This window comes from Bufo gargarizans, chromosome 3 (assembly GCF_014858855.1).
Source record: "Bufo gargarizans isolate SCDJY-AF-19 chromosome 3, ASM1485885v1, whole genome shotgun sequence".
Classification (NCBI taxonomy): Eukaryota; Metazoa; Chordata; class Amphibia; order Anura; family Bufonidae; genus Bufo; species Bufo gargarizans.
Genome location: NC_058082.1, coordinates 553,109,490 through 553,122,149, shown reverse-complemented (window position 1 = coordinate 553,122,149; position 12,660 = coordinate 553,109,490). Strand labels below are relative to the sequence as shown.

General features: G+C 50.3%; 1 protein-coding gene across 2 annotated transcripts in view; it reads left to right on the top strand.

The window, feature by feature from the left end:
* The window catches only part of NAA50 (N-alpha-acetyltransferase 50, NatE catalytic subunit), a 31,796-nt gene extending 23,356 nt beyond the window's left edge, over window positions 1-8,440 (top strand). For both annotated transcript variants that reach the window (XM_044284153.1, XM_044284152.1), the window contains exons 4-5: window positions 659-725; window positions 7,900-8,440. In XM_044284153.1, coding sequence (XP_044140088.1) covers window positions 659-725; window positions 7,900-8,080 — 248 coding nt within the window. In that variant the 3' untranslated portion in view covers window positions 8,081-8,440. The remainder of the gene's footprint in view (window positions 1-658; window positions 726-7,899) is intronic.
* The last annotated feature ends 4,220 nt before the right edge of the window (window positions 8,441-12,660 follow it).

Genomic DNA, 12,660 nt, shown 5'->3' with positions numbered 1-12,660 from the left:
GCTAGAGGCTCTCTGCCATCTGGCTGTCTTTGAAGCAGACCCCCCCCCCCCCCCCCCCCCATGGTCGAGTCCTCATGCGTTAACCAAACATTACAGGGTTGATACTAGGGCTGGAGCTGTCGGGAGCTGTCTTTGGGTAGAAAGAAAGGTCTTGCAGGCCATAGTCCCTCTATAAACGTTATAATCTGATATTTCTCACACTGTCAAGGAGGAGGATGAAAGGGAAAAACCATATTACTTACCACCCCCACCCCCTGCCCCCCCCCCTTCCATATAGGAGTAGGAAATAGTTGGTGTGAATGTATTGGGGATTGGGGGAAGACTCTAGGTCTAGACTGTCGGTTGAGAGACACTGAGGAGGAGCCGGAGGAGGGTCTGATTTATTCTTCCTGTCCCTACCTGGATGGTGACAGGTCATCTCTCATGGTATGCCGTCATGGAGGATTCATGAGAAAGAAATTACCGGTAAGTAATATGGTTTTCGGGACCCTAATGGTTACACACCATTATAAGTCAGTATAATGCTGTTTGATTGCACTCACTCGTGTCTCTAGCCTAAGAGCGTCAAGAGGCTCTGGTGAATGAGGCATCAGCCTATGTGGATGATGGGTGGAGTTCAGTTCTATGTCTTATTCAGTAAAGTCTTCTGCCTTCTCAGGAACAAAGATGCTGAACCACGTTTTAAACATCTGTGAAAAGGAAGGCTCCTTCGACAACATCTATCTGTAAGTGTAAGCTGCTTTGGGGTATTTTTTTTTTTTTTTCTTTTTTTCTTTTTTTTTTAAACTTCATCTGCTCCCTGGGCACTGTCAGCAGTTTTAAGGGAAGGCTGAACAGGCCCATAGACAATAGTTCTGCTGACAGTCATCAAGTCCTGACTCCCTGATAAATAGGCATATTCAGCTGAGCGTGCGAGTCTGACAGTCACTTATCTCTCACCCATTGAAATTAGACACTTGTTCTGCAGGTCTGAAGGGACATGAGAGCCGGTGAGTGCAGCTCTGAAGTATAATAATACAGCATGTAACTCAGGATAAGTAAAGTAATGTATGTACACAGTGACTGCACCAGCAGAATAGTGAGTGCAGCTCTGGAGTATAATACAGGATGTAACTAAATGATTTTCCTATTTCATGACGTAAAGTCATAGTTTTATTAAAGACACGGAGGCGAGTATTGCTTTCTCCTTCTTTACTGAACCACCAATAGCAGCAAAGAGAAAAAATTAACATAACAGGGAACCATAGCAACCAATGTCCCTCCCCTCTGGCCCCTATAATAGGCCGCTCCTCCTATGGCTCTTCCTCTTTCTTTGGGACCCTGGTGCCACATCCCGAACAATCCAACGAACTCTGAACTTCAACCGGAACGAAGAACTCCACACTGTACGAAGCAGGAACCAGCAGTCGCCAACCTGGTCAACCACCGAAGAACTTAAACTGGAACACGGTATACCATCCTTGAAGAAGCTTCAACCTGAAAGAGAGAACAGACCATGGGCCCAGGTGAAACTGGCATGTCAGGACAAGAGCATCGGACACCAACTGCTCAAACAGACCCGATAGGGGTTGAATGACCAACGGCAATAAAGTGCATTAAACAAACACTACAATGGCAATGAAATAACCAACAGAGCAATAAATACAATATCAATAATAAATAACAGGACAATAACGCCGTAAAGACAAACATAAGTGAGCCCTGAAAGAAAACAACCCACCAAAGACCCAAGGGAGGGAAAATAGGGTGGGCAATACTCGCCTCCGTGTCTTTAATAAAACTATGACTTTACGTCATGAAATAGGAAAATCATTTAGTTTTACATCAAGACACGGAGGCTCATATTGCAAGTTCAAAGCCTGTCAATAATTGAAGCAAACAAATTAGTTGGAGGACGGAAATAGAACTCCCTGAACGTGGTAACATTAGACCAGTCGGCCAGGCGCATCACGTCCTCCAATCTGGCCCCCGAAACCGCCAGAGCGGTGGCCGAGGCCCCCCGTGCGGAATGGGCTGTGAAGACCGAAGTGTCAACACCCGCCAACGACATAACCCATTTAAGCCAACGCGCTAACGTAGGGCTAGTCACCGGGCCAAACGGATGCCGAATGGAAACGAACAGCTGTGGTCTGGTCGGAGACCTGTGTGCCAGAGTCCTGGACTCGTACTCCCGAAGGCACGCCACGGGGCACAAGATCGGAGACGTAGGAAAACTAGGGTAGGAAACAAACCGGATGCTAGTCTTAGTGCGACGCGAGATGTTAAAGGTAACCCCCCTCCGGGGTAAACGAACGCGCGTCGTAGTCAAGGGCCCTCACATCCGACACTCTCTTACATGAAATGAGGCAAAACAGTGCCAACAATTTAGCAGACAATTGCCTAATGGATAAAGCAGAATTTTCGGGCCAAGAGGCCAAAAAGCCCAAAACCAGGGAGACATCCCAAGTAGTGGAAAAACGAGGCCGAGGGGGACGAGACAACCGAGCCCCCCGAAGGAGGCGAGACACGGAAGGATGTTGACCAGCCGCGACACCCGCGTAGCCCTCGTGGGTAGAAGAAATAGCGGACCTGAAAAGGTTAATGGTCCGATAAGCCTTCCCCGCCTCAAAGAGAGAGGTGAGGAAACGCAGCAGGTCAGCTACAGGTGCCGAAACGGGATCCAAGTCCCGTTCCACGCACCAATTAGCCCAAGTTCTCCAGGCTGCCCGGTAAGACTTTCGGGTGCCGGGAGCCCACGCGTTGTCCAATAGTCGTCGAGTCGCAGCCGAAATTCCCTCGAAAGATCCAGGTGTCCGGAGATCCGGCACGCCAGCAGCCGCAGGGATCCGTCGAGGAGGAGGGGATGAAGTAGACCCTGAGGGTTGCGTAGGAGATCCAACCGGTTCGGGAGAAGAAAAGGCACCTCCACCAGAATCTTCAACAATGAAGGGAACCAAACCTGGGATCCCCAGAACGGGACCACCAGAACCAGATCCGCCCGATGGCGGAGAACCTGCAGGAGAGTCCTCGGGATCATTGAGAACGGAGGAAACGCGTACAGGCGAGACACCGACCAGTCCTTGAGGAAAGCATCCACCGCTTCCGGGTCCGGACGCCAGCTGAAGAACCGGGTTAGCTGCCTGTTGAGCCGAGAGGCGAAGAGATCGACGAACATCGGACCCCACAAATCCGAAATCGCCGCAAACACCGGCGGATCCAACTGCCAATCGCTGCCGTCCGACAGGTAGCGAGAGTTCCAATCCGCCTGAATGTTGCTCATCCCCGGCAAATACTATCCTGCACCATGATATCCCTGGACAGGCAGAACGACCAAAAATCTTTGGCCAAACGCGCCAAAGTGGCCGAGCGAGTACCCCCCAGACGGTTGACATACCGGACCGCCGACACGTTGTCCATCCGCAGCCGGATACACGCGTTGGCGATCCCGTCGGAGAAACTCTTCACAGCGAAGGACCCCGCTAAGAGCTCCAACGCATTGATGTGCAGGAGGGATTCCTCCGCCGACCAGGGACCCCCAGTGGAGACCCCGTTGCAATGGGCCCCCCAGCCCTGGAGGCTCGCGTCCGATTCGATCGTCAACTCCGGCAGGGATCCAAAGATTGCTCTCCCGTTCCACGCTTCCAGGTTGGCTATCCACCAACACAGTTCCTCCCGGGCTTCCGAGTCCAGAACCACTGCGTCCGCAAAGGAGGCACCGGTCCGAAGATGGGCGATCTTCAGTCGCTGGAGCGCCTGGTAATGCAGCGGGGCTGGGAACACCGCCTGAATGGAAGAGGCCAACAGGCCGATAATGCGGGCCAGGTGACGTAACGAGAGATGGGGAGCGAGGAGAGCATGTCTCAACTCCTTGCGGATCGCCCGCAACTTCGCCGTCGGCAGGCTGAGAGACTCCGAGAGTGAATCCACCGTGAATCCTAGAAACTCCATCCTCTGTGCCGGAGTAAGGCAGGATTTCTCTCGGTTGAGGAGGAACCCGAGACCCGAAAGCAGATCCGCCGTCCAGCGTAGATGTTCCAGCAATCCCGCTCTGGACTCGTGCATCAGCAAGATGTCGTCCAGGTAGATGATGAGACGCACACCCCGGGTCCTCAACCATGACACGACCGGACGCAGCAACTTGGTGAAACACCAGGGAGCTGAAGACAGCCCGAACGGCAGACAGGTGAACCTCCAAACCTCTCCCTGCCACCGGAACTGAAGCAGGTCTCTGGAAAGGGCGGATACCGGGACCGTCAGGTACGCATCCTTCAGGTCCAGTTTCACCATCCAGTCCCCAGGGATTAACATGTCCCGAAGGAGATGGATCCCTTCTATCTTGAAATGACGGTAACGCACTACCGCATTCAAAGAGCGAAGGTTGATGACAGGTCTCATCTGCCCGTCTTTCTTCTGCACAAGAAAGATGTTGCTGATCACACCCACCGATGCCGGGGGCGCAGGCTCTATTGCCAACTTTCGCCAGAGGGACTGTAATTCCGCGTCCACCAACGCACGATCCGCGCGCGATAGGGGAATAAGCGGAGGGGAAGGAATCACATAGGGGGAGCCCGTGAGCTCTATGTGAAATCCCCTGACCGTGGCAAGCACCCATGGATCCGCGGTAATGAGGCTCCAAGCGTGGGAAAAAAGCTGGAGTCGGCCCCCTACACAAGGTACCAAAGAATCCCCCATCCGGGGGGCACTTACCCAAGGGTCTGCGGTGACTCGGGTTGCCCCGGAAGGAGCGAGAACGCCATTGCTGTCCCCTCGTGGTGAAGAACGGAGACGCGTTGCGTTGTTCCTGGAACTGAGGACGATGTCCACCGGAACCTCTGGTCGTTCCACGGGCCTGGAAATTTGCACGGCCGGACAGGCGGCCCCTACCACTGCCGGCCCGATGAGAGACCCGTCCCTGGAAGACCCTGCGCATAGAGGACTGGGCCTTGTCCAGCGCAGTAAAAGTGCCCACGAACCGGCTCATGTCCTTGATGAAGGACTCGCCAAAGAGGAGGCCCTGGGCATCCTTCCCTGCCTCAGTGAGCGCTAAATTGGCCAATTTGGGGTCAATCTTAAACAAGATCGCCTTACGTCTCTCAATCGCCATGGCGGTATTGGCGTTTCCGGTCAGGCATATGGCCCTCTGGGCCCAGCCCCTCAATTCTACCGGGTCAATCGGGGTACCCTCAATCCTGGCCGCTTCGGCCAACTCTAAGATCCTAGTCAAGGGACCAAACACATCAAGAATCTTATCCTGGCAGCTGCGTAGCGCTGAATCCAGGCCCTTTTTCGCGTTCCAACCTGTTTTGGACAAGAACTGCGACATCTTGGGGTCCACCAACGGGGTGTCACAGACCTTATTGGGGACCACTGGCCGGGGGCACTCGGCCCTAAGCTTATTGCGTGACTCGCGGCTGAGCGAGTGACGCACCCAGTGCTCCAAATAGGCCCCCACATGAGGGGAGGGAAGCCAATCCGCCGAGCGAGGGTGATGTAACGACTCGGGATCGAACATCGGTTCGCCCGAATCATCCAACACTGCCTCAGAACGGGCAGCGGTGGAATTCGTCGCCGCTTCCTTGGCAGAGGAGGCCGCCGCAGCGGAGGTAGATGGGCCCTGAACTGGGGGGGTGAGATCCTCCTCTGTGCCGTAATCAAAGTCTGCCATAGCCTCCTCGTCTGAAACTCTATCCGAGTCAGACAGGTCCGGTGATTGCGCTCTAGCGCGTTTCCATGTCCGCGCCCTTTCTGCCTGGCGGGAAGAGGCCCTTGTCCGTGAACTAAGCACGGGTTCCGGGGTGGCGAGATGCGCACCATTCAAAGTCCCCTGTAAAACAGGGGGATCAACAGAGGTAGGCTGCGGTACGGCAATGGGGTCTAGAGAGGGAGCACAAGTGGGACGTGCGGACAGGGCCTGGGCAATAGTCTGTGACAACACTGACGACATGGAGCCCATGGCCACCATAATTGCGTCAGACACTGAGCGCTGCAGAGCCAGCGCATGCGCATCAGTATCAGTGGGGCTAAGTCCCTCAGGAGAGGAGGGGGGGCGACTGGAAGTAGGAGGTGGAGTAGGAGCAGACATACTTGAAGTCAATGCCTAATGGGGGCAGAGCTGGTACCCAAACGCTTAAAGCAGGGGACAGGGCCGAGATCACCTGAGACGCTGGGGCAATGGAGCAGGAGCCGCCGACCGTGCCAGGAGCCGGAACGAGAGACCGGAAGCAGGAAGACCTGGGAAGACCGCCCCCAGAAGCCCGCGAACACGGCTGAAGCTAACAAAGATGGCCGCCGAGATCTCGCAGCCGGCGACTACAGAGGGAATCCAAGATGGCCGCCGAGATCTCGCGAGATCTCGCGGCCACCCCGAACGGAGGAGCGCCAAAATGGCGCCGCGAAAAGACGAGGGAGGACCCGCCCCCAACACCCGAACAGTGCGGACAAGCGCCGGTAACTAAAAGAGGGGCGGGAGACAACGGCCAGAAAAGCAATGCCGTGCCAGGAAGAAAATCGCCACCAGGGAAGCGGGGGGGGGGGAGAGCCCTGAGGGCGCCGCAGAGTATCCCACAAAGCGCAGGGATAAACGCAAGCAAACCCCCACCAGCAACGCCAGACTGCAGGGGGAAAATACGAGGGGAGCGCTGCACAGCAAACAGGGTTAGTCACCCTAGTAAGCAGCGCAAAAAGCTAACAAACAGACACCTAAAACACAGCTAAACACAGCAGAGAAAAAGAGGTGTACTTAGCTTGGCAGCAGCAAAGAAAGAGGAAGAGCCATAGGAGGAGCGGCCTATTATAGGGGCCAGAGGGGAGGGACATTGGTTGCTATGGTTCCCTGTTATGTTAATTTTTTCTCTTTGCTGCTATTGGTGGTTCAGTAAAGAAGGAGAAAGCAATATGAGCCTCCGTGTCTTGATGTAAAACTCAGGATCAGTACAGGATAAGTAATGTATGTACACAGTGACTCCACCAGCAGAATAGTGAGTGCAGCTCTGGAGTATAATACAGGATGTAACTCAGGGTCAGTACAGGATATGTAATGTATGTACACAGTGACTGCACCAGCAGAATAGTGAGTGCAGCTCTGGAGTATAATACAGGATGTAACTCAGGATCAGTACAGGATAAGTAATGTATGTACACAGTGACTGCACCAGCAGAATAGTGAGTGCAGCTCTGGAGTATAATACAGGATGTAACTCAGGATCAGTACAGGATAAGTAATTTATGTACACAGTGACTGCACCAGCAGAATAGTGAGTGCAGCTCTGGAGTATAATACAGGATTTAACTCAGGATCAGTACAGGATATGTAATGTATGTACACAGTGACTGCACTAGCAGAATAGTGAGTGCAGCTCTGGAGTATAATACAGTATGTAACTCGGGATTAGTACAGGATTAGTAATGTGTGTACACAGTGACTGCACCAGCAGAATAGTGAGTGCAGCTCTGGAGTATAATACAGGATGTAACTCAGGATCAGTACAGGATGAGTAATGTATGTACACAGTGACTCCACCAGCAGAATAGTGAGTGCAGCTCTGGAGTATTATACAGGATGTAACTCAGGATCAGTACAGGATAAGTAATGTATGTACACAGTGACTGCACCAGCAGAATAGTGAGTGCAGCTCTGGAGTATTATACAGGATGCAGCTCAGGATCAGTACAGGATAAGTAATGTATGTACACAGTGACTGCACCAGCAGAATAGTGAGTGCAGCTCTGGAGTGTAGTACAGGATGTAACTCAGGATCAGTACAGGATAAGTAATGTATGTACACAGTGACTGCACCAGCAGAATAGTGATTGCAGCTCTGGAGTATAATGCAGTATGTAACTCAGGATCAGTACTGGATAAGTGATGTCACCTCTTCCTAATACGATCAGAGTAACCCGCTCTCACTACTTTCACTACAGGCACGTCCAGATCAGCAATGAATCCGCCATAGATTTCTACAGAAAGTTTGGCTTTGAGATTATTGAAACAAAGAAAAATTATTACAAGAGGATAGAGCCGGCCGACGCTCACGTGCTCCAGAAAAACCTGAAGGTCTCTTCCCCCGCGCCAAACGCAGATGTGCAAAAGAGTGAAAACTGAACGGAGACCTGGACGAATGTTTTTGGTTTTTTCCTTTGCACTTGCTTGTCGCCAAATACGGATAAGAGACCCGTTGAGTTTTACTGAGCGCACACTTCTAATATCTCTTCTTCCTTCTCCACCTGAAAAAAAAAATTTTAAAGAAAAAGTGTTGAATGCGTCTTGAAAGAGCTGTACAATCTCGTCTGTATATTGTCTGGTTGAACTCTGAAGTGTTTCCCGTGTGCGGAGATGATCCGGGCGGGGGAGTTACGGATTCTCTTTTTCAGGCTTTTCCCCTCTTTTTTGTTTTGGAGGAGTTCGGTGGCGTCTTTCAGTCTGAAATAATAGTCTTTAAATAAATCTAATTTCTTTTTAGCATTCTCTTTCTAACCTCATTGCAGTGTTTTTTGTTTGTTTTTTGTTTTATTTCACTGCAAGAATTTTTATAACTGCAGAAGTTTCTTTTAATCTGGCGTCTGATAATCCAGCACTAAGGTAAAGTAGAATTATTACACAAACCGATTCGGCAAAGTGGGTTTCATACAGTAAATCTGTGTGTCTGATTATCCAGAATACTTGATAGTCTGGCACCTACCAGGCCTTGCAAATGCTTGACTCAAAGAATACTAGTGTTTATTGAGAAGCTTTGCTGCAATTTAAAAGGTTTGTACAAAGAGTGAAACAAATCCTTTATCCACAGGGTTAGGGGATAAGCGACCGCTGGGACCCTGTAGATCACAAGAATGGAGGTTGACCTGTGCGCTGCCGTTCCATTCGTTCTCTATGGGGCTGCAGGAGAGAAGCAGAGTACAAAGCCTGGCTGTCGGAGAGAATGAATGGAGACGCAGGGGACCTCCATTCTCAGTCAGTCGGGGCCCCAGCGGTCCGACCACAACCCATCGGCTGCGTTTCCCCTTTCCTGCGTGACAATTATCATGATATCCATTGTGCATTTTGAGTCGTCACTCAAGTTTCTCAAGCTACGGAACAGCCTACCCGCAGTGATGGCTAGCCTCCGTCACTCCAGCTGTGGTGAAACTACGACTCCCAGCATGCTCCATTCCTTTTCTGTGGCGTTCTAAGAACAGCCAAGCAAATGTGCATCTCGGGAGTTGTAGTTTTACCACAACTGGAGTCCCGGACGTTAGCCATCACTGGTACAGTATGTGCTTAGCTGGATATAATGCTATATCGAAGCAGGGGAACGTATTCCTCAAAAGGATTAGAAAAACATGGCCACGTTATTCCATAAATGACACCATACTGACTGTCTATGGGTCGTCTGCTCTTGCAGTGGGTGGGGATGAGCTAGCACCCTGCACGCAGGTCTGGTGCTCTCTTTGGAATAAAGCGGCCATGTTTTTTGAGCCCTGGATGACTACTTTAATAGTTGTCAGGCAACTTTGAATTAGCTTAGATGATCAGGTCTGGAGACCGAGCCTTACTGTCCCTGGTCTTCTGCAGCCTGCTACGTACTGTCATGTATAGAAGCTGCAGAAGTCAAACGCTGCAACATTTTAATAAAACACTTGTGAAAATTTCAGCCAAAATATATGAATTTCAGTAAAAAAAAAAAAATTGCCAGCATAAGTGTGGAAACGCTGGTCTATATATCTGCAAACGGACCCAGGCATAGGTGCACTGATATGGGTGTAGTCATGCCCAATGCCTGTATAGACAAGTGAGAGGGGCATTGCCGCCCTCGGCCCAGCAAACTCCCTATCATGTACGCCAGGACTTGGCGTCTATTAGACCAGGCATGCTCAACCTGTGGCCCTCCAGCTGTTGCAAAACTACAACTCCCATCATTCCCTGACAGCCTACAACTATCATCGTGGGAGTTGTAGTTTTAGAACAGCTGGAGGGACGCAGGTTGAGCATCCCTGCATTAGACTAAAGAAAAAAATAAAATAAACCCTGTCCATTGTCATGGCCGTTCTACATCCATTTTCTGTCCCTTTTTCAGTTTTTACCAGCTATTTTGCATCCCTGCAGTGCCCCCAGTATAAATAATAGCCACCATATTGCCCCCAATATCTATAATGGTCCCCCCTGTAGTGGCCCACCATATTGCCCCCAATATCTATAATGGTCCCCCCTGTAGTGGCCCCAGTGTATATATATATATATGTGTGTGTGTGTGTGTGTGTGTGTATATATATATATAATATATATTATATACATACATATACCCAATAGTTGTCTCAACTCTTCTGGGTCTGAAAAAAGTTTTCTTCATGAACGTAACGGAGCAGGACCTAACACTGCCGGTGTTGTGAGGTCATCTGGGAGCGTCGGGTCCTGTTCCCTCATGTTCAAGTGAAGGAGACTTTTTTATTTTTTTTATTTTAACCCCTGGAAGGCACTGTTCAACAGCCATTATACAGAGGCAATCCTGTCTAAACAGCTGTTAAAAAAGGGCTTATTGATTTCAATGGGGTCCTAGTGAAAAAGGCCAAAAATTGGACGTCCTAGTTTTTGACGATATTAAAGTTTTTTTTTTTTTTTTTATTACTAAAGACAAGCATTTCACTCACCAGTCTTGGTAAAAATTCCATTGCAGTAAGATAAGCCAACTCTATTAAGATTTACAGGGATCCCCTTTATACGACCCTCCCAATAATCCAGAGTGGCTGCTGTGGGGTAAATGTATGGCTGGCTGCAGGTTTCTTAACCCCTTAAAAACCACTCGCTGTGTTTTGCAGGCGGGCGGTGCAGCTGGGAAGAGGTAAAGTGCTGCCGCAGCGCCTCGGAGCTACGAATCGGCTGTTGGTAACGACGCGCTCTAGCGCAGGCTCCGCTTCACATCCGGCGTCGGAGGAAGTTTCCGATCCCGGCTGTTAACCCATTAATCATGCTGCAGCCTGAACTGTGGCGTGATGGAAGGGGACAGCCCCCTGCGATTGGGTTTCCCAGATAAAAGCTGGGGCAGTGACGCACAATGAGCCTCACGAAGGGCCCCAGGGCTGTCTGCGCGGTAAGCTGGCTGTTCTCTAACACACCACAGCCAGAGTATACCTATATACTGTATGTGTGAAATAAAGGTATAAAATGGTATAAATGTAATAAAAAATACATTTTATTGTGCACACATTAAACTGAAAAAATAAAATTTAATTTACCCCATATGGGGTAAATTAAAACTCATCCATAATAACCTGATGAAATAAATAGGTTATTTCATTTAAAACATGAATGGCGTAAAAAATAAATAGAAAAATGGCAGAAATCACTTTTTTTCTATATTAAAAAAAATTATATAAATTATGCTTTAAATTAAAAAAAAAAGTAACATTTCTCCCGCATAAAGTAGGCTCTCAGACAGCCACCTCAGTGAAAAATTATTTAAAAGGCTACTTTCACACTTGCGGCCGGATCCGCCGATCTGGATGTGACTGAAAGCGTTTGTGAGACTCATCCGGATGCGGATCCGGGTCTCCGCTTGTCATGCGGACAGACGGACCCGTCTTGTATCTTCCCGTATTTTCTATCTGTGTCCTTTCTGCATTCTTTGCGCATTGCACATGGACCCATTAGTTTCTATTGGGTCCTCAAAAAAAAAAAACGGACACTGCAAAAAAGATAGAACATGTCCTATTCATGGCGGCAAAAGTGGACCACGGAGCCAATGAAGTCAACGGGTCCGCCAAAAAACAGACACAACGCGGGAGTGATTTGTGTTTTGCGGACTCCAAAACAGATCCGGTTGTGCGCATGAGGCCTCACCGATGAGCAAGTGTTGTGGTTCCCCATCCTTGGAAGGGTACTGTCAGGTGAACCCACCAACCATCCAGTGTGTATGGTGGGGTCTGGCCAATTAAAGGATCCCCCTGTGGTTTCTAGGAGTAGTATATTGATGGTCCATACTCAATAGGTCATCAATATCCGATTGGTGGGGGTCCAACGCCCCCAGCTCCTCCACCAATCGGAAGGCTTCACCCACTGTGTAGTGGCCATGCTGCGTTACCTTCAGGTGGTCGGGAGCCACACAGTGGACAGAGCCGGCAGACCGGTGGGGTGTTGGACCCCCATGATCTGATATTGATAACCTATTCTAGGGATCGGTACTGGAAAATCCTACAAAGGGCTCATGCACACGGCTGTAGCTGTTGTTGCGGATCCACATTTTGTAGAGCGGAACATCCTGCCCTCCGTAGAACTGTCCTATCCCTGTCGGTAAATAGACCAGAATAGGACGTCCTATTTGCTCGTGGGGCCGCAGATCGGAGATACGTAGAATATTGACGTTAAGAGGTCCGCATCCCACCTGCAGAAAATGCGGACAGAAACCACGGCCGTGTGCATGAGCCCTAAATGAAATAACGGAATAGGTTGTACCGCGCCAGTCCCACATTTCCGGTCCGTCCGTGGACTGAGCGGACCACAGGCCCCGGGCTTTAGTGTACATCCAGATGGGGCAGATATTCAGCGGTAAAGGCTATGTCCTCCACATCTGCCCAGGAAATCTCCCCTGCAACCGATCTGTTGGGGCTCCGTGCCCGTGCTGCGGTCCACAATGCGCGAGCACCAGCCGTGTGAAACCCGTATTGTGGTGCCGACCCATTGACTTCAATGTGGCCGTGGTCTGCGGACAAGTA